We start from the raw sequence: 21,975 nt of genomic DNA, 5'->3' as shown, positions 1-21,975 counted from the left end.
CAAAGTAGCAATGTCTCAAAGCGGCCATGACAAAGTAGCAATGTCTCAAAGCGGCCATGACAAAGTAGAGCAAATATTTTTTTATGTTCATTGTATGTTTCCTTTATTTTTCAATAACCATTTCAGATTTTGTCAAATATAAACCAATAGTAAGTACTGAAACGTAGAAGAGGCCTCTGTGGCTTGTTCCCATACGTAGACAACAGTGCTGCCAGACGTACAGTTAGAAGTACTTGTGTCTCGCTTGCAGTTTTACTTCCTTCTCCTCCGAATGTTAGATTTACTATTTAATTTTCGGTTTGTTTTAGGGTATATGTTTTCATCATTGGTACTTTAGTGCTGTGCGTTTCGTAAACGTTGTCAAATGCGACGCATTAGAGGAATGAAATATACGAAATACAACATGCTTCTGTGCCAGTGCTGCTTATAGTTGACAGCTACGCTAGAACTAACACAGACTAAGAAGATGTTACAATTCATGTATATAGTTCGTCCATCGCGGCTCGATGATGACCACTTTTGGCATCCATTGGGTTGATGAGGGCTTTGCACTCGGGTTCAGTGCCTCCTCATGTTGCTGGTGAGACCTATATGAGCCCGAAATGTTAGTGCCATTGGCCTTGCTTTTTTTCTTTAGCGCTTTTCTTCAGCCAGCGCTGTTCTCTTGTGCGTCACTTTTCACAGCGTGACGTCATGATGCTCTATCATGTGCTTTCGTCTCCCAGGTGGCTGGGTCAATGCTGAAAACTCTCATAGAAGTTTTGAGGGTGTCCCTGAAGCATTTTCTTTGTCCACTTTGTGAAGTCTTCCTTTTGTTTCATTGATCTTCAGTAGTCGTTTAGGTATGCGGGATGCCTTGCAGGACTTGAAGGACTTCAGTTTCATGATTTTTTATCTTGCCTTTTAACATTCAGTATTTTTCTGAGACAGATCATGTGAAATTTGGTTCAGTTTCCTTTTTTTTTTTTTTTTGCATATCTTCTATATACTGTACACGTTTCTGTGGCCTAGAGCAATGTAGGGAGGATGACAGTTAGACAGACCCCCTTGGGCCCCTAGCTTTGTGTTTGTGGAAATACCTCGTCTAAATTCCAAACATTTTAGACAGTCTACCATAAGATGCGATTTCATTATCAATGTTTCCGTTTCCGGAGAGTGTTGTGGCCACAGTCAGTCCTTCATGTTTATCTAATCGTAAACTTTCAATCGCTTGTTTATGTATAATAACCAAACGTTTGTTTTGAAGTAATGGCATGCTGCTTTGAGCACAGAGCCAATGAAAATACGTTAGAAAAATGGACTATAGCTTTTCTTACCCTTCAAAATCGTCAAGTAGATAGAGCCTGTATGTTTCAGCAGTTAATGGAGCTCAGTGAAGCATGAAGAAACAATCAAGTCTGAAATGTGTTTAAACTGAATATACCAGAAGTTTGCCTAAAGCTTATTCCATTTCTTTCTATGATGTCACTGCCATTCCTGGTGTAATCAATGTGCCGGATATAGTCTTAGAAATGTCACCAGAAGAGAAAGCGTTATAAGTTTTTAAAAAAATCATCGTAAAATTATTCAAAATTATCCAGGAGGCCAGCTGACGAGACACATCGCAGCCACGCAATGGCCACCTGAGCAATACTAGATAAGCCCGCCTTTTATAAACCAGCGAAACAGACTGAAAATGTTGTCGTGGATGAGCATTTCTCAAAAGTATAATAATTAATTGAACTATATTTCATTTCTAATGGCAGAAAAATAAAAGTAAAGAATCTTTTTTTTTAATGCTTTACCACTAAATTTCAATTATATATACATATATATTAGTTTCTTTTACTCGATCAATTAAAACTCTAATAGACCCAGAAGATAAAGATCATTCTAGAATCAGTTTGAATAGAACTCTGATAGACCCAGAAGATAAAGATCATTCTAGAATCAGTTTGAATAGAACTCTGATAGACCCAGAAGATAAAGATCATTCTAGAATCAGTTTGAATAGAACTCTGATAGACCCAGAAGATAAAGATCATTCTAGAATCAGTTTGAATAGAACTCTGATAGACCCAGAAGATAAAGATCATTCTAGAATCAAACTTTAGATACAAACTGCTTTGCTTTTATTTCTCTTTCGAATTTTGTCAACGCAATGAGCTCAAAGTTGGCAGGACTTTTTGACCTAAACATCTGTAGGCTTCCTGGTGAGTGTTTCACTGTCCATTGAAAGCAGTTAAGCGATTTAGAACACTGTCGTATCTCTGACAAACACTTTCAAAAATCAATGTTGATAGCTTACTTTGTTCTAGCTTGTGACAAGCTTTTAGCGACACCCCAAGATTAGCGCTCGCTAATGTTTGCTCGCATTGGATGAAACAAATCTCCTTTACACGGTGATTCAATTAGACTGTCAAACATTGCTTGGATTGATACTCTAGCTTTATTAACTTGGATATGGGTTTTATTTTCCAAAGAGTTTTCTGACACTTAAAACGTCGGTTGTTCCAGCGAGTTCCATTCACATCTAAGCCAATATTTTATTTGTAACTCCTTCTTACCGACGTTTGTAAATGTTTGATATTGATTTGCATTTATTATTTTGTGTCGGTCTTGAGGTAATAATATTTCACTCTGTACTGACCTAGTGCACAAGTTCGGTGTTCTTTTACATAGGAGCAGGGGAGAGAGAAATGTGTGTGTGATTTCTGTTTTTATAGTAGTGCTGGTATCAGGCCTTGAATGAGGAGTTACTCAATCAAAGGGGTTTGACATTCAGTTTTAAAAACATTCTGGAACCTGTGTAAGGAAAATATTTTTTCTTTTCAAATCGTTAATTTTAGAAATGAATTAACATTCAGCTTTGAAACTAAAATATCTTATTATATTTTATAAGAAATTAATTTCACTCTTAACAATAACAAAATCCACGCGAATCTCATGGGATACTTTTGTATCAAATTGTTGTTTCTATGTTAATACATTTTATTTGTGTTTTTCCTTTTCCTCCTATTTGAGTAGCTGCTAATTTTGTATAACTAGAACAAAAAAATACTAACGAAAAAAAAAATAACTAACTATCACATTAACATAAAACAAGACTAACTGTTGTTATTATTGCAAACATATGTATTTAGTTATTTGTTGACCTATAGACTATTTTTTAAATAGTATTATGAACACTAGTTTATACAGTGTATTGAAAACGGCAACAATTTATTAGTTGCCTCGTTGTTCTTGTTTCTTTATTAGTCTAGAATTCTTTGTTGGATAAAACGTTGGGTAGTCAAATGGTAAATGTTAGAAGGCAATTTGTATTTACTACTTCCAACATTTTGTGTCTCCTCGTAATCTTGCCTTTCAAATAGTGTCAAATTTGAAAGTACTAACAGACTATTTCTTGTGTCTTTCACTTTTGTATTCTACTTACATTACGTAGAGACTGCACACTTCTGTGACCTATCAGTAGACAATACGTTCTATAATGTCGAACTCATTTGATAAAAAGGTTTTGAGAAAGCAAGATGCTTTGCATGAAAGTTCTGGTGCCACATTCTACAACAACCGGGCATCTTTGGGCTACACATCATCGGAATGCTGCGCTATAGGAAATGAAAGACCATTCAAAACGCTGGATGACTCCATCTCCATCATATCAAACAAGACCGAGCCTTCGCCGAAACTGCCCTTGAAAAAGAACGCCAAAAGTCCGAGTAACTTTCGTGCCCATAACGTTCGAACTTTGTCAGACGTGACCGAGAATTTGACAAAGCTTCACGGGAAACAGTGTCTGGAGACCATGTCTATGTTGGAAGGCAGTACAACTCCAAAGATTCCGGTCAAGAAAAACATGTCGTTTGTGAACAAACTTCGAGCTATCACTAAGATGAGGTCATTTTCTCAAAGTAAAGGGGAGACTGTTGATGACTCTCCACCTGTGGTGGACCACGATGTTGGCCTAGTTTGCCTGATAGAGGACAGCCCGATGAGAATTCTAAAGGTAAGAGCTCTTAGTCTTGGTCAAAAAAAATTATTAACTATGTATAAACATGAACACATCATGACTATATTGTAAGCTAGAATCTGTCTCGCTAAAATCAAATCCTAATTATGACCGATCTTATTAGATCTAAAGGCCTACAATATTCTCACGTAGTTTCGGCCTTTCTCCCTTCCATACCCGTTCCTCCACTTTAGGCCGATCTTTTGAAGCCTATAACCTGATAAGTTTCGTGGTTATTTTTACAAAGCTTTTATCAAGTCACTCTGTTACAGTTTGTGTGCACATTCTTTCTCCCACTTCATTCCATAGAGCGAATAGAGACAGACAGACAAGATAGCCAGGGGAGAGCGAATAGAGAGATACAGACAGACAGGACAGACAGGGGAGAGCGAATAGAGAGATACAGACAGACAGACAGAAAAGGAAATAGAGAGCGGGCGTAAAATTTCATTATAACGGAGACACTAATTCGTGGGCTAAAAAATTATGCTAGTTGATCGTTAAAATGTGGCCCGTTTATTACATTTGAAAAAGAATATGTAAATAAAATCCAAGGACGTGGCCAGTCTGTACTTCTAGTAAAATATGATTGAATAAAAAAAATTGACAAATTTATTAATTATTTTACACTGATTACGGGAAATAAATCTTACTGTATTGATATATGTGGTTACAAATATGCAGTTCTTCCCCGTATAACAACTTTATTTTTATAAGTACTTTTAATATTTGCTGGTTTCGCTTTCAGCATTAAGTTTGTTAACAATGCGAATAGAAGTTGTCTGTCTTGCCCTTAAGATTCATAGATGATAGTTCATAGGTGAAAAAATGAAGTTCACTTGTTAATTTAGAGACTGTTTAATTAGGTATGTAGTACGCCAAAGCAGCATTCAAATGTCTTTGCCAGGTGCTGCCTGAAGTCATGTATGTGTTTTAATTTTAGATATAACTTTTAAGAAAAGGTTTGGAAGTTGACCTATGTGTAAAGTGCCTCAAACCTAAGATGAGCGTCTGAATTCATAACTCACAACTTCCAGCCAACGAGCATGTAATGACTATTTACACTACATGGAAGTGTCTAGACAAAGTTTATGATAAGTGGGTCAAGATAAGGTTAGCCAGGGGCTGTAGATCGCGTACTTAGGTAACATAGACGACATATGCACACTATATACAGACCCAGATTGTAGATTTGTTCGACGTTTTCTTCCAAACCAGCCAGTTAATGTTTGTCTGCCGCTATGGACAAACTAGTTATTTCCCTTTTTAAATATTAGAACAAACAATTAAACCAATAATTTAAGACTAAATGGTTATTTTTATAAATTGATTCATGGTGTTTTATAATAGTCAATAAAACTTAATAAAGTGTAGGGCCCTATTTATTTGAACCTAAAAGTACTCGACATAAGCCAAATGTCATTTTTTTTTACTGAAGCACACAGTAGCAAACACAAGGGATAGAGAATACAAGATTGAATGTCTCTAAATCTATAATAGAGATAGAGAATACAAGATTGAATGTCTCTAAAGCTGTAATAGAGATAGAGAATACAAGATTCAATGTCTCTAAAGCTGTAATAGAGATAGAGAATACAAGATTGAATGTCTCTAAAGCTATAATAGAGACAGAGAATACGAGATTGAATGTCTCTAAAGCTATAATAGAGATAGAGAATACAAGATTGAATGTCTCTAAAGCTATAATAGAGATAGAGAATACAAGATTCAATGTCTCTAAAGCTGTAATAGAGATAGAGAATACAAGATTCAATGTCTCTAAAGCTATAATAGAGACAGAGAATTCGAGAGTGAATGTCTCTAAAGATATAATTAGTCTCTATATTGGCAGCAGACACAGGATATAGAGAATACAAGATTGACTGTCTCTAACTATAAATACTCTATATACTGAAAAAATTACGTTTTTCTTTGATCAGTGAACCATAAGTGCTAGTCTATCTGATTGGCCCCGCAGTGCTATTGACACAACTATTCTGGGCTTTGAACTTTGTAAAGTGTTTCAATAATTCATCGCATTAGAATTCATTAAGAACTATAACCTGCAGGTGACCTTCTGTTATGTTTTATATACCTAGAACTTGTTGGGGTTTTTTTTTTTTGGTGCTTTTTTTTTAAACCAAAAGTAACTTAATGTGTTTTGTTTCTTTTAATGAGAAATTGGAATTTCTCTAGTAGAGTTTCAGATTTGCCTTGTTCAATTATTGTAGGCATATTTCCAAATGTTGTTAAGTATGCTCTACACTCCAATGTTTGAAACTTCCTCAATAAATGTAAATAAATTCCCGCTTTCATTAATTCAATGAAGATGTGCTTTGGAGCAGACGATGTAAAAGCTCATCTTTTTCTAATACATTTGGACATGAAATGGACAGGTGACAACCAGAACGATCCACAGACTTTGCTTTCTCCAACTAGGTCAGGGACATATTAGAGTTGGCACGACTCAAGGACGTCCTGAAGCAAAACTCGGAGACAGTGTAAATTATTTATGTACGAGGAAGGGAAAGGGGCAATCAATTATTTATTTGTTCATAGATTAGATAGATAGATAGATAGATAGATAGATAGATAGATAGAGAGATAGATAGATAGATAGATAGATAGATAGATAGATAGATAGATAGATAGATAGAGAGAGAGAGAGATAGATAGATAGAGATAGATAGATAGATAGATAGATAGATAGATAGATAGATAGATAGATAGAGATAGATAGATAGATAGATAGATAGATAGATAGATAGATAGATAGATAGATAGAGATGGATGAATGGATGGGTAGAAAGACAGGCGGACTGATACATTACAATAGACAATAAAAGCTTCATCGCTGTATGTTATTGTGCCCAAACCCCTAAAGCCAATAGAACAATCATGCTAATGTCTTTAATTTGTTGGCTATGTCCCACTTGTTCAGCATGACTGATTATCGATTGGTATATTGAACCAGTCCACGAGCTTTTGTAAGCAAAGCGTTTTTTATCTTAGAAATCTGCTGGATATTGGTGTCGAATCTTTGCAGAAATAATCAAAGGGGAATTTGAATTTCAACACTTCAGTAATGGCTTGATTACTTTTGTTTACTGTCCGTTATTTACATTCTTAATAATAAATTGAATAGCTTTATGTCTCTATGACCTCCTTTAGTCGCGAAGAGAGTATGGTTCATCTTAACAGATGAGATGAATGCCTGGGCATTAGCTATGGTCGGAATAATGTCGCCCACACAGCAGCTCCCCCCATCCTCTAAGCGCAACTGATATGTCCAAAGGAACGGCAAGTGCCTATACAGTTGGGATCAGCGGCGTCACAGGTTCTACCTGGGTTTAGAGCTGTTTCAAGCTGCGTAAGGGTTGTCGGCTCCTGATTTTACCTGATGAGTTGATGAGACCTTTCCCATGTTTGAGTATATCTGCAAGGCAACAGTGGTTTGATTTCAGAGTTTTCCTTCTCCTAGGTGGGTATCCAACCTCGGTTAACGAGCTCCTTTCGTTTTGTCAATCAAAGTTATGGGAAAAATACTTATACAATAATGTAAGCCTTTAAATGAAATTCTTGAAAAGCTTCTTAATATATCATAAGTAAATAAAAATGACCCTCTTCAGACCTTGAGATCTAGGGGGGCAGCTGATGTAAAGTGTACCTGTTTCTATGGCCTACGATTAACGAGATTGTCATGTCAGTACTCATAAATACATTGTACATATTACATTCTACCCTCACGACAAAGTAATGTATAGCGAGCATTAATTGAATTGTGTACATTCACACAACTGGTAGCACTAACAATGCATAAGTATTGAAATATTGGTTTTATTATTATGTGTAGCTTTCCAAGAAATTCTTCATTATATTTACTGAATAATTTTATTACCATAGCAATCTTGCAAAAATTAACCACAACAATGAATTCAAGCTGAAATCCTAACCTTTAATATGTATCCTTGAACATTCCATCAGTCTCTGGTCTCTGCCTCAGTCTCTGGTCTCTTCTGGTCTCTGCCTCAGTCTCTGGTCTCTGCCTCAGTCTCTGGTCTCTGCCTCAGTCTCTGGTCTCTGCCTCAGTCTCTGCCTCAGTCTCTGCCTCAGTCTCTGCCTCAGTCTCTGCCTCAGTCTCTGGTCTCTGCCTCAGTCTCTGCCTCAGTCTCTGGTCTCTGCCTCAGTCTCTGGCCTCTGCCTCAGTCTCTGCCTCAGTCTCTGGTCTCTGCCTCAGTCTCTGGCCTCTGCCTCAGTCTCTGCCTCAGTCTCTGGTCTTAGTCTCTGCCTCAGTCTCTGGCCTCAGGTTCTGGTCTCTGCCTCAGTCTCTGCCTCAGTCTCTGCCTCAGTCTCTGCCTCAGTCTCTGCCTCAGTCTCTGGCCTCTGCCTCAGTCTCTGGCCTCAGTCTCTGCCTCAGTCTCTGGTCTCTGACTCAGTCTCTGTCTCAGTCTCTGCCTCAGTCTCTGATCTCTGCCTCAGTCTCTGCCTCAGTCTCTGGCCTCTGCCTCAGTCTCTGCCTCAGTCTCTGGCCTCAGTCTCTGCCTCAGTCTCTGCCTCAGTTTCTGGTCTCTGCCTCAGTCTCCGGTCTCTGCCTCAGTCTCTGGTCTCTGCCTCAGTCTCTGGTCTCTGCCTCAGTCTCTGGTCTCTGCCCCAGTCTCTGGCCTCTGCCTCAGTCTTCGGCCTCTGCCTCAGTCTCTGCCTCAGTCTCTGGTCTCTGCCTCAGTCTCCAGTCTCTGCCTCAGTCTCTGGTCTCTGCCTCAGTCTCTGGTCTCTGCCTCAGTCTCCGGTCTCTGCCTCAGTCTCTGGTCTCTGCCTCAGTCTCTGGTCTCTGCCTCAGTCTCTGGCCTCTGTCTCAGCCTCTGCCCCAGTCTCTGGTCTCTGCCTCAGTCTCTGGCCTCTGTCCCAGTCTCTGGTCTCTGCCTCAGTCTCTGGTCTCTGCCTCAGTCTCTGCCTCAGTCTCTGCCTCAGTCTCTGCCTCAGTCTCTGGTCTCTGCCTCAGTCTCTGGTCTCTACCTCAGTCTCTGGCCTCTGCCTCAGTCTCTGGCCTCTGCCTCAGTCTCTGTCTCAGTCTCTGGTCTCTGCCTCAGTCTCTGCCTCAGTCTCTGGCCTCTGCCTCAGTCTCTGCCTCAGTCTCTGGTCTCTGTCTGTATCTCTTTTTCCCCCCATCTCATTCGGACTTCCTATCGTATATTCTTATTTACTTCATTTTCCCCTCATAACTTTGACTTCTGCTTTGACCTTTGTTTTGTAGATCTATATATAGGCCCTATAATATTTTTTTTCTGAACTTCTCATGCTTTTATTGTTGGCCTCCTACAGTCGTAGAACGACTATGGTTCATCTCGCGCACTTCCTCATGTGGCTGTGTAGCCCTATTTTGGAGAGACACTCCCGTCCACAAATATCGCAGGTTTATGTGGCTTTTGCTTCGGTGGGGTTTTATTTGAAATTTAGAGATCTAATATCTCTGTGCTTTTATCAAACTAGATTAGTTGGGATTGTTGGCATCTGATATTCTTTGAGACTCAATGTACTTTTGCGCTCAATTTTTTTTTAAAGTGATCCGTAAAAACAAGATGAAATTCTTTTAGTTATTTTAGAGTAAAAAAGACGCAAATCTGGTAACAATTTAATGTTAATTTCTCTCTTGTGTTACATTGGTCTAAATGTTCATTTCGCTGTGTTACATTGGACTAAATGTTCATTTCGCTCTTCTATTACAATGGTCTAAATGTTCATTTTGCTCTTGTGTTACATTGGTCTAAATGTTCATTTCGCTCTTGTGTTACATTGGTCTATTTGTTCATTTCGCTCTTCTGTTACATTGGTCTAAATGTTCATTTCGCTCTTGTTACAATGATCTAAATGTTCATTTCGCTCTTGTGTTACAATGGTCTAAATGTAGCCTAAAGTTATATTCCATTTATCAAATGTTCAACAATAATACATTAACTACACCGTAACAAATAAACAAAAAAACATACATAAGTATCTAAATGAAATTATGGTATAAGCTGTACACAAGAGATGTCATATTCTTGTTGAGTTTTCCCTGAACTTTAAACACAGTTTGTTTTCTAAAGTTGCTGAAATACGTTTGAAAAACAATGGGACGATCAAGCAAGAAGACAAAAATCTCAGACATTAGAATTCAACAGATTACTTATTGAAGTTTTAGGTCTAATTTATTATTTGTGTTTTTTTTTATTAGTTTCTTGGAAGTATTTCAGAAAGAAATAATGTTATTGCTCTATTTGTGTTGCAGTTATTGGTAATATTGACAAACTTGTACAGAAGTAAGTTACACAAAAGAAGTTACAGAAAGTAAGCTACACAGAAAGTAAGCTACACAGAAAGTAAGCTACACAGAAAATAAGCTACACAGAGAGTAAGCTACACAGAAAGTAAGCTACACAGAAAGTAAGCTACACAGAAAGTAAGCTACACAGAAAATAAGCTACACAGAAAGTAAGCTACACAGAAAGTAAGCTACACAGAAAGTAAGCTACACAGAAAGTAAGCTACACAGAAAATAAGCTACACAGAGAGTAAGCTACACAGAAAATAAGCTACACAGAAAGTAAGCTACACAGAAAGTAAGCTACACAGAAAGTAAGCTACACAGAGAGTAAGCTACACAGAAGTAAGCTACACAGAAGTTAGCTACACACAATTAGCTTTCAATATGAACTTATTAAGACGTGCTGACAGTCATTATCTGAGTCAAGAATTAGTGTTGGACTATAATAACTCTCACTATCGCATACTGTCCAAGTGATTTGCATGGCTCTGAAGACCTGCACTTATGGTAGTTGACCTTATGGCTAGCCCCAATCGCTTGAAGTAGTCTTTTGTTGACCCACCAATCTGATCGCTTTCTGTTCTACAATCATGTTGGGCAATGTTGACTTGATGCTTCAGTTGTCAGCACATTTCGTCCAGCTCCGTTTTATGTATTTATGACATCAATGGCTTGCCGTATTTGGTTATGCGTTGGCCTGCAGGGAATATGGTTTCGCTGGTAATGATTTTCATCCTGATAGTAGAAGGGAGAGAAATAAAAAAAAAGTCTATTTTTTGTTGTCGAGAACTTTTTTATGATGATTTGTGTCAACAGACATACTGCTACACTAGTTATCTCATCATGTCCGCATAGTCACAGTAGTTTGACTCATCCATTTCCCTTGTTACCTATTCAACCGTCGTAGAATAATAATACAATGCATGATTGTCTGTGCAACGAAAATACCAATAAAAGAGACCTATATATTTTTTGTTGAGTTATAGGAAGGTATCAAACCAAAAATCACTCTGTAACAACACAACCGACTTAAGAATTGTGAAAATGCGACCCAAAATAATGTCGAAAAACTATTGGCTTTGTTTTTACAAATGAAAATGCATTTAGGGGCGAATTTATCCACTTTTAAAACTGCCGTTCTAGGAAAAATAGGGCGCAGTAAAAAATGTTCTATGCGGAAATTAACACCAGGCAATACAGAGTTTGACGATATTCGTCGGAATTATTCTCCATCTTTGCAACGATTTCGTCAATGTGTTGATGATGTGGTAAAAGAGGAAGAATTGAGTTTATTTAATACTTTCGGAGTTAATGGAAATGTTCTCTTGTATAAAGATTTATTCCCGGTAAGTTTGTTTTCTTCTACGGTCTAAACTTGTTTCATCATTGCTGAATCCCACTAGCGCATCGCCATAATCTTTATGCATCACTAGCTGGATGTATGTATAGATATATATTGTACTTATAAAGTTTTTTTTATGATTAATTCCTATCTATGAAGCTGATAGTGGTCTATTCCGCATTATATCTACTACATGACAAGCGTGTAGATTGCAAGAAGTCTTTCCATTAAGGAATCAAGTTTCCTGTTTATGTTATTGGTACTGGTTTTAAAATGCTAAATGTCATCTAATATAATTAGAATTCTGTTGTTAGAAACTAGCGTCCCAATATTTTACATCTCTTTTAGTTAGTTGCTTGCCTCATATTTACAACAGTTGCCTGCCTTGGCAATTTCTAGCGCACCCAACCTATTCCTTCCAATGTTTACAAAGCTTGTATTAGCTATATCTGTCTGTCTGTTTGTCTGACTGGTACACATTTTGAACAAGTTATTCTCCCACACCCATTCCAGGATCATGTTGACACTGTTTACAAATGTTTTCTTTTACCTAACAAAACATGAATCAATTAAAATAATTTGCCATTTAGTCAATTAATTACTGCTAAAAATGTTGTTTTTTTGTCTGATACCAACAGGGAAATGAATCCTTCCGTATTAAGAGCTATGGCTAAATATGTTCTGTTTTGTCCCATGAGATAATTATACATGTTATTTCTCCCACACCCATTCTTGATTGAATTTGAAACTTTAAACAATTATTTATTGTACCAAACAAAACATGAATCAATTTAAAAAAGTAATCAATTAGTCAATTAATTATTGGTAATTAATTATTTGGTATGTTATTGAAAAATGAAAATAAATTCTACACTATTGAGATGTATAAATGTGGGTCTCTTCCGGTTGTTGTTTTTTTAAGTAATTTTATATTTTTCTTGTTTCTACCCAGATAGAGAGTGTCAAATAAAAATAGGATTTTTAAAAAATGTATTTTCAGGGGTTTTATTTTCTTTTTTTTTATATCCGGAAGTGTCTGTTTAGAGAAACTTTTGTGATGTCCAAAAAAAAAATATTTTGCATCAAAAACATTCACATTCAATGTTCCATTGTCGTATGGGAGAAAAATAATATAATGATAATAATGACAAAAGTTGGTGTCTTTTTTAGTGGAAAACATATTAGCACAATATCAATACACAAAATTGTGTAAGTTCATGTACTACTTTAGATACTTGAGTCAAGTTCTTAGCAGATTCAGACTTCGAGAGATCACATCAGGGGCGGATTGAGTATCAAAATCGGCCCTGATATTAGCATACAATCTTGGTCCAAAATTTGCGTACCATATGATGAACATTTATTTCATACTTAGTATTTAAAGTTAGACAACACATTGTAAAGTGAACAACATATGCGTGAGCTTACCTAATAACTATCAATTCAACATGTAGCTTGACTGGTTCTGTACGAGATCAACCTTAATTACTTGGACTTTTTATTTCATTTTAAAATCATGATTGAAAATGGAACTTCTTTCAACCTATTACAAGGACACATATATGAATCACATTGAAGACAGGGAATTCCTTAGCAACGAATTACTTGATAAAGACATTGTACACGAAACTGATCAACAGACTTGAAATCTTTTAATTTTTTTGTGTGTGTTGTAATGCTTCTCAGCCCTCTCTTTCCAAATTTCAACGTAGAGAAACTTCGTGTACATGTTACTAGCTGAATGACAACGTCAACATATATGTACACCTAGATGATTACAAAATACACGCCAGATCTTAGATTGCACATTTTTAAAATTCTTAAGCAACTATTTGGACAGTTATTACAAGATGAATACTTTGTGTATCTAAATGGGGAACATTCCGTTTTTATCATCAATGCAGGATATAAATATATTTGTTCCTATTGTCATTGCTAATCTAGATTCATCGAATTCGTTATGTAAACTTGAATGCTGACTCGGGTAAGTTAACGAAAAAGTCATTATCGCCGCAAGTCATTACTTTTTGGGCGAATGGGTGTAGAATCACTTTTGTTTTTAATCAGAGGTATCGGAAGATGAAGGCGCGCTCTTTCATTCCTAAATTTGAGAGTTAAGACCTGCATCCTGGTGGAAGTGCTACGTTGTTACTTTGTCTGCTAAGGTGAAATATCTCCAGAAGTATATACCATAGTCAGCATGTTCTGAACGTTTCAATCGAGAGGCTCAACAACTACAACTGTTCAAACTTTTGGTGTATGATAGCGGTGAAACAGATCAGTAATTGTAGTGCGTTTAGTGGCAGAGTATCCCAGCAATAGTTGCTTTTTACCGTTCAATTTTTCTGATCAACCTTTCTTCTTCTTTTTTTTCTTCTTGATTTTTCTTTGGTCACAAGTTCAATTCTTTAAAATGATAACTAAGGATGACCTCAAAGCGGGAAAGTCCCGAAATTCCATTGATAAACTGAGCAACCCAATAATATAATGTATACATCATACAGGCCTATGAATCAATTTTTTTTAACAGTGGTACTGTAGACTATGATATACGATACTAACACTTCACATCGAAAATGTGTAAGTTAGGAGTCCCATTATAAATTCAATCATGTTCACTCTAAGCAAATTCTATAACATGATAAGACATATGTGGGCCTTATTTGGTATGTTAATAGCTTAGTGAGTGTAGGATTGAATCTTACGGTGGTAGGCTGTTCCATTGTTACGGGAAAGTGTTAGCATTGTACTGTAAAGTTTGTAAAAGATTTTTTTAATAAAAGGTAATATGTTTCGAGGACTCATTTTTATAATAAAACATAAAATCTTCTACGGGCCTTACTGCCGTTTGAAGTAACCCATCCGGACCTTGGAGTGCCGGCTCTATGGACATTTGATGAGTGCCCTTGGACCACACAAACATTGCATAATTAATTAATATACGATTAATTACAATTCATAAACATAGATGTATATTCTATTGTACTCTAAGCAATTGATGCAAACATGAATACTGTAGATGGTTTATACGAAGGTTTCTATGACCCATTAGCTAATTAATGTTTCTGTTTATTTGGTTCCACTGACAGTTCGCTCAGAATGGGAATGCTAAGGAAGTAGCTCGGATCGTACAAACAGACCCATCACGACTGCATGTCAAGAATAATCAAGGTCAGAACGCTTTGCATCTGGCTTCCTTGAAAGGTCACCAGCAAGTCGTAGAGGTTCTCATTGAGTTTCACCCAGGTCAGTAGAAACAGTTGGATATGCATTGATTGAATAATTGTTACTTGGGGCTGAGAATTCTTTGATTTGTTCTTTTTAAGCTCCTCTTTTATTATATTCTTTCTTTTTTATATTCTTTCTTTTTTATATTCTTTCTTTTTTGTTCTTCCTTTTGTATGTCAATTTTTTCCCTTCTTTTGTTCTAATTAATGTTTCCTGTCTTCTTTTTTTAAATATTTTTCCTTGCATGTTTGTTTTTCTTTATTAAAATGTAAACCGTAATTCTCGATCTACATCATATATACATGTTCAGCTAAAATATTTGCAATTCTTCTGCATTATTTGTCTCTTGAAACTGTAAACCTGTTATGTTCTACTTCCCTCCGCTTCAGTCCACAGTGGGACCGGGAAAAGGGGGGGGGGGGGGCAAAAGCAAGCAAGTTAGTCCGAAAGCAAGCAAGTTAGTCCGAGGCATTCCAACATTCAACGATCCCATTGTTCTTTCATGTAACAAATGAGAATAATGTAGGTCAGATGTTAGTATTCTACGAAATAGAATTTCATTCTTGAAAGAAAAGAAATGATACCGAGTAGGGTTCAAAATGAGGACTGCTTTAAAATACTAATCCTACGTCCTGCCAGATCCAATAAACAAATCATTTACTGTGGCCTAAAGAATTATCTGAATAAAATTGCTTTAGAGATAGCAATTTTTTTTAAATAAGAACATTACTGTATTTTTATTTATACGCCCTCAGTCATTCGCTGTAAAACCTAACCGTGAAGTGATGCCGGAAGGGTAAATAAGAGCACTCTTAATATTGAATTGGTTACAAATGCTAACAGTATCTTATCGTGCAATGTACTCAGTTGTAGGGTTAATATATTTAGTGTCTCATACGATTGTCCTAACTTTAATTAACCCACTGGCCCTTTTGCAATTGACTTGCATCTTATCTTTCCGTATAAAAAATATTGATATAATGATCTAAATAACGTAATATTGTTATTGTAAACAAAAATTAGAAGAGGGGCCTTAATTGAGACCGGTCATTTGTACGGCCGACCCTGCATAGACCTGCTCATGGGCATAGATTGGCATGGACTTACTTTAATATTGAACACTATACTTTTTTTTTTCATCTTAGATTTAGACGTTGTAGATAACCATGGCAACACTGCTCTACACCTGGCCGTCTCCTCCAAAAAGCCTGAGATCATTGACCTTTTGCTCAAGAGTGGAGCAAACCCGACGATTAAGAATCACTTGCACATGATGCCAATACATGTAGCCGCAGAGCTCAACAATATTGATGTCGTTAATGTAAGTTTTGAGTGTATTGCCATTGGTTGAAACACGATTATACTCTCCACATGCAATGCATGTTTTAGGAGAATCATGTTATCTCTCAAATTAAAGACGTTACTTCAAAAGAGAAGATAATTACGTCAACCGCGTCTCCATGTGTTAATCTAATCATAAATAGAGACTTAAATAATGCTAAGTCGTTGATTTTCTTCGCTGATTTAGATAACCCAATTTATGCTCTAGGGAAGATATAGTATTTGTAGGAATTTGTCTTAGCATATGGAATAAGAAACTTCAGCTCATCTCACTAAAATCTCCTACTTCTGAAGAACACACCAGAGACTAACTTCCTTTTATATACACTCACAGATGTTGAAAATTTTGTAGCCTACATTTTACACGAACATCTTATATGATACAGATATCTTAAGTAAAGCGTATTAATTATAGGTTATTGTAGTCAACCAAAATCGAGAGTAATAGAAATCAAATCAATTTTTTTTATTGGGATTTTCAAAACTCTAGAATTTGCATTACTCTGCAACAGGTTGAAAAGAACGTATTCTATTGACTCCTGATCAATAAATCAAATAGCCATTTCTCATTCATTGATTCCGTTTTTATTCATTTTCGTTTCTTTTATTTATTATTTTATTTTTGTAAGAATGAGTTTACAATTTAAGAATCTAGTTCCTACCAATTAATCTTGGGGAAAAAACGAAGTTACAAAAACAATTTAGCTAGAATTTGTAACATTAAAATTTGTATAAGCATAATTAAAGTATGGTTTTATTACAAAAAACTTACATACGCACTCTTAATGAATGTTACAGGTGCTGCTGGACAATGGAGTGGATGCTAATTGGACAGGTGAAAGTGGTATGACAGCCTTACATTATGCAGCGGCTAAAGACAATGGCGAGGTCATGAAAGTTATGGTCAGAACTCACATTTTGTTTTTGTAGAATCTGTATTCACACTAACTTAAATATCTCGCATAACTGTAGTCATTCTAACTTAAGACCTTGCATGGTTTCACTGTAAAATCTGTAGACAGTCTAACAGAAGTACTTCACATGGTTTCACTGTAGATCCTGTAGTGAGTTAGTATGATATATTTTTTCAGCCAATTCTGTCTTTAGTGTTTTGGTGACTAGATACGTGAATTTGAATACTGCTGAAAAGATGCAAGTGTTTTTGAAGCCTTTAAATACTAGACAATTTGCACAAGCATGGTTCCGACATTACCCATTGATTTGCTTTATTTTTTGCAGAAAGATTGCTTAACAAAACAAAATCTTCTAAAAACATGGAGCTAGGCAAATAAAACAGACTAAATATACTCGTAAAATTAAAACAAACAAAAAATGTGTTTTATTTAGGCCTAATTTGTGTTCCAATTCATTCAATAGATGCAACGTGGGGGCAAGCCATGCAAAAAATGTGATTACGGATACTATCCCATACATATAGCTGCCAAATGCGCTGCAGCCAGTGCTATGGAGGCCATTATTGATAAAGGTTAGCTCATAATAATGTATATATTAATTTCTCAGTATTTACATACTACTATTTTAATGATTAGTTGAAAGAGTTCACAAGCTCTTTGTATTTTGTCCGGTTTTGTTTTTTAAGAACAGTCGAAAAATAGTGGAAAAAGAACATGGATCTATTTTTATTTTTAATGGGGCCTTCTTCGAAAGTCTTAGCCTAAACAGCGGAGTTAAACAAGGATGTGTCCTGGCACCAACCCTCTTCGGAATACTCTTTTCACTGCTAAACCTGCAAACGTTTGACAAATCTCCATTCCAGATTTGAGGGCAAACTTTTGAATATTGTCAGACTGAGAGCCAAAACGAAGAAAAAAAAAGAATCACCCTTGTAAGAGATACGCTATTCGTGGGTGACGCAGCGCTAGTAACACACGCACACAGGAGGAACTTCAGTCATTATGTTGTCCCTTTTCTCTCAGCTTTGCCTTAAGCTGCCTGGTCATGCGGTTTGCGCGCTGGACTGTCGTTCGGACTGCCCGCTCCCATCCCCCGTCGTCCTGCGGGAGGTTTGGACTAGGAAGTAAATTATCTTCAACTCTGAAGGAACATCCGAAACATATAAAACAAACAAACAAGCACTAAATTTAATAATATATAAATATGTTTATTTAGAATGCTTTTGGGTATTTTGACAGTTACTTTAGTGTTTATAGTGTTCCCCCTTCTCTCTTCATACTTGTTAAGAAATTAAAGTAGATATATAAAAGTAGCCTAGATATATTGTAATGCAGGGTTTGTATTTAGTTATATTGTATCTATTTGTTGTAAGGGATGTCTGTATTATCCTGCGCATATTTATGATGTAATGATCAAATGTCAAAGTGTTGTAGATGTAGTGGAAATCTTTCGAGAGATAAGAATGATAATATTACCTCGTGAAGGCCATCTTTCACTTTATCTTTATTTGTCAATCGTTCTTTCTTCAATTTGGGCGCGCCCTTTTTATTCTAATAAACGCAGACTTAAAACCTGACCTGATTTATATTGCCTGTAGGCCTATATGTTTTGTTTAACCCCTCGTTATAACATCAAATAAAAACTCTTAACACTGAAGAACGTACAAGGAAAAAAAAACATGCAACATTGGGCAAGAAATGACAAATGATGTAAAGCAAATACGAATCAATTAATCGTCGTCTGTTATGTCACCCTAGCCTGCGTTATATGTGGACGGGAATGCCTCTCGAAAATGGGGCTCTACAGTCACAGTCTATGATATATTAACAACCTACGACTGAGAATGGCATATGTCTATGTATCCCAGACTCTCTATTTATTACTTATTTAATATTAAATGGCATAATGGTTCACAATCTCTATGGCGGCTGCGTATCTGTTTTGTCCATTTGTGTGTGTGTGTGTGTGTGTTTTTTGAACAGTCAAAATGTTGTAGGGAAAAAAGCATAATTAGGCCTATTTTCTTTTTTATTGTTGTTGTTTCCTGTTGTTGTTTTTTTAAAGAATTTTCGCTTTTTGTAAAATTTTATTATGACAATTTATTCTTATAGCTCTTCAAGCTGGCTATACAAGGGAACAAATCCTTTCATTCAAAGATAGAGAGAATAACCTCCCTTTACATGCTGCAGTAAATGGTGGAAACATCAAGGTTTAAATTTAATCTACGTATTTTTTGTATCAGAATGTCATAAGAGTTTATAAATTCACTCTATTCAATTTTGTTAATAAAAATGAATATGTCATAATTTTCAGGCTGTGAAAGTATGCTTGATTGCAGGAGCATCTGTAAAAGCACAACAGGTAAATCTAGATATAGTTACTTATAATAGTAAATAATAGTAGGCCTAGATAACTAGATTAAATACTGAAACTGATATTGATGACTGATGTCTGATCTAGAGTTAGTAGAGTCTAGACTTCATCTTAGTCTTAGAGACTTACACTTAGGTCTCAGTTAATTAACTTACTAGATCTACTTAGTAGATCTATAATTAATTTTATAGTATAAAGAATTTATATTCTTAGTATTAACTTACACTAATAGATAGATCTAGATCTATAACTATGATAATTTATACTGGTCTATAGAATATAAATTATTATAAATTATAATTATATTACTAAATAAAGGTCTAAATATAAACTAGATCTAGATATCTATATACTATAGTGAATAATGGAATATTATATTATCTAAATTATATTTTTAATTAGAGAAACTCAGAATGCCATCTCACACAATTTTGATATTATAATCTAGAAACTCAAATAAAAGCCATTATTGCTTTATTAAATTTAAAGACAGTCGCAGTAGATGGAAAGAAAACTTAAATAGATCACCAGCAGACAACAACTTTGTCTGCAAAAGTGTGGGAAAATATGTTGGTTGCAACTGGGTTTGCGTAGTCATGGGAAACACTGCACTCATCCTCAATCTTCAGAATCGAAGACACGAAGACATTCAGTGACATTGCCATTATTAGTCTAGAATCTATATTCTATACTACATCTAATTTTTATCATTTGTAAATAATAGTAGAAATCAGAATTCCAAAATTTCACATTTTCATTATTTATTTACATAATTAGTTAATTATAGAAAATATAAATATAGAAAATTTAAAGAAACTAATGCAGAAAGAGTTTACAAAAAGTATATAAAAATTAAACACTTAACCCAAAAAGTAAGCAGACAGCTGCAGAGTGAATACATAAACAATGCAATATCTAAAGATAACAACAAAAACCTATGGTCATACATTAAGTCTAAGAAAATGGAAACAACAGGCATAGCGCCATTAAAAGATGAACATAACATAATACATAATGATAATGAAACTAAAGCAAACATCCTAAACAAATACTTTGCATCAGCATTCTCAGCCCCAGGAGACAAAGACATATTACTGAATTTGAACCAAGTAGACAACATAGAAGATATAGTAGTACAAGAAAATGGAATTCAAAAACTATTAGCCAACACCAAACCAAATAAAGCGTCTGGACCTGATGGTATTCCAGCTAGATTACTCAAAGAACTAAGCAATGAGCTAGCCCAGTGTTCAAAATACTCTTTCAGGCTTCACTTAACCAGGGCAGAGTACCAAAGGACTGGAAAGAAGCTAATGTCACCCCCCTATTTAAAAAGAGAAAAATCTGACCCAGGAAACTACAGACCAGTATCACTTACCAGCATCACATGTAAAATCCTAGAACACATAATATGTAGTAACATCATAAACCACTTAGACAAACATAATATCCTCACACCATACCAACATGGCTTTAGGAAATATAGATCATGTGAAACACAACTAATAGGACTAATTGATGATTTTTCAAAAGGTTTAGATAATAGTGAACAAATAGATGCTATCTTACTAGATTTTTCTAAGGCTTTTGACAAAGTTCACCACCATAGTTTGCTTAAAAAATTAAAATATTTCGGCATTAATGGTCCACTGCATCAGTGGATTAAAGATTTTCTGATAGGGAGAGAACAAACTGTAATAATAAATGGCTCTAAATCAACACCGATAACAGTAAACTCAGGTGTACCTCAAGGAACAGTCTTGGGTCCACTACTATTTTTAATTTACATGAATGATTTACCGAATTGCATTACTTCAGGAACAAAAGTCAGATTATTTGCAGACGATTGCATAATATATAGAACAATAAAAACAACACAAGACACAGATATTTTACAAAGAGAATTAGATGAATTACAGAAATGGGAATCAAATTGGAGCATGTCTTTCCACCCAGAAAAATGTCAGTTGTTAAGAGTAACAAAAAAACTAAAACAAATTAATTTCACTTATCTTATTCATGGCAAACCATTAACACAGACTAAAAACGCAAAATACCTAGGTGTTATAATAAATGAAAAACTGTCATGGAATCCATATATTGATGAAACTACAAAAAATCAAACAAAGCATTAGGATTTATTACAAGAAATTTCTATAAATCAAATAAGAACATAAAACTAAAATGTTATTAACCTTGGTTAGGCCAATAATAGAATATGCATCCTCCGTTTGGGACCCCTCAACTCAAGAAAACATTAAGAAACTGGAACAGACACAAAATAGAGCAGTGAGATTCATAACAAACAATTGTTTACATTTGACTAGAGTAACACCTTTAGTAAAATCACTAAATTTAGAAAGCCTTCAGGACAGAAGGCTCAAAAGTAAAGTAGCAATCATACATAAAACACTGAACCATAATCTTCAAATACAAAAACAAAATTTAATAAAATACTCTGAAAGACACAAAGATAAAGGCACATTC

At 35.6% G+C, this 21,975-nt stretch overlaps 1 protein-coding gene across 3 annotated transcripts in view; it reads left to right on the top strand.

The window, feature by feature from the left end:
• LOC106061155 (transient receptor potential cation channel subfamily A member 1-like) overlaps nt 1-21,975 on the top strand; it is a 37,841-nt gene that overhangs the window by 3,331 nt on the left and 12,535 nt on the right. The window contains exons 1-8 of one of the 3 annotated variants that reach the window (XM_056030604.1): nt 1,871-2,788; nt 3,425-3,985; nt 14,721-14,877; nt 16,005-16,180; nt 16,999-17,103; nt 17,578-17,686; nt 19,227-19,324; nt 19,429-19,476. In XM_056030604.1, the coding sequence (XP_055886579.1) occupies nt 3,470-3,985; nt 14,721-14,877; nt 16,005-16,180; nt 16,999-17,103; nt 17,578-17,686; nt 19,227-19,324; nt 19,429-19,476 (1,209 nt within the window). In that variant the 5' untranslated portion in view covers nt 1,871-2,788; nt 3,425-3,469. Of the gene's footprint in view, nt 1-1,870; nt 2,789-3,424; nt 3,986-11,060; nt 11,636-14,720; nt 14,878-16,004; nt 16,181-16,998; nt 17,104-17,577; nt 17,687-19,226; nt 19,325-19,428; nt 19,477-21,975 lie in introns of those variants that run through there. The other 2 variants (XM_056030603.1, XM_056030605.1) reach the window with 2 other exon arrangements.

This window comes from Biomphalaria glabrata, chromosome 5, assembly GCF_947242115.1.
Source record: "Biomphalaria glabrata chromosome 5, xgBioGlab47.1, whole genome shotgun sequence".
NCBI lineage: Eukaryota > Metazoa > Mollusca > Gastropoda > Planorbidae > Biomphalaria > Biomphalaria glabrata.
Note: the sequence above shows the minus strand (reverse complement) of the source record. Positions and strands in the feature narration are given on the sequence as shown.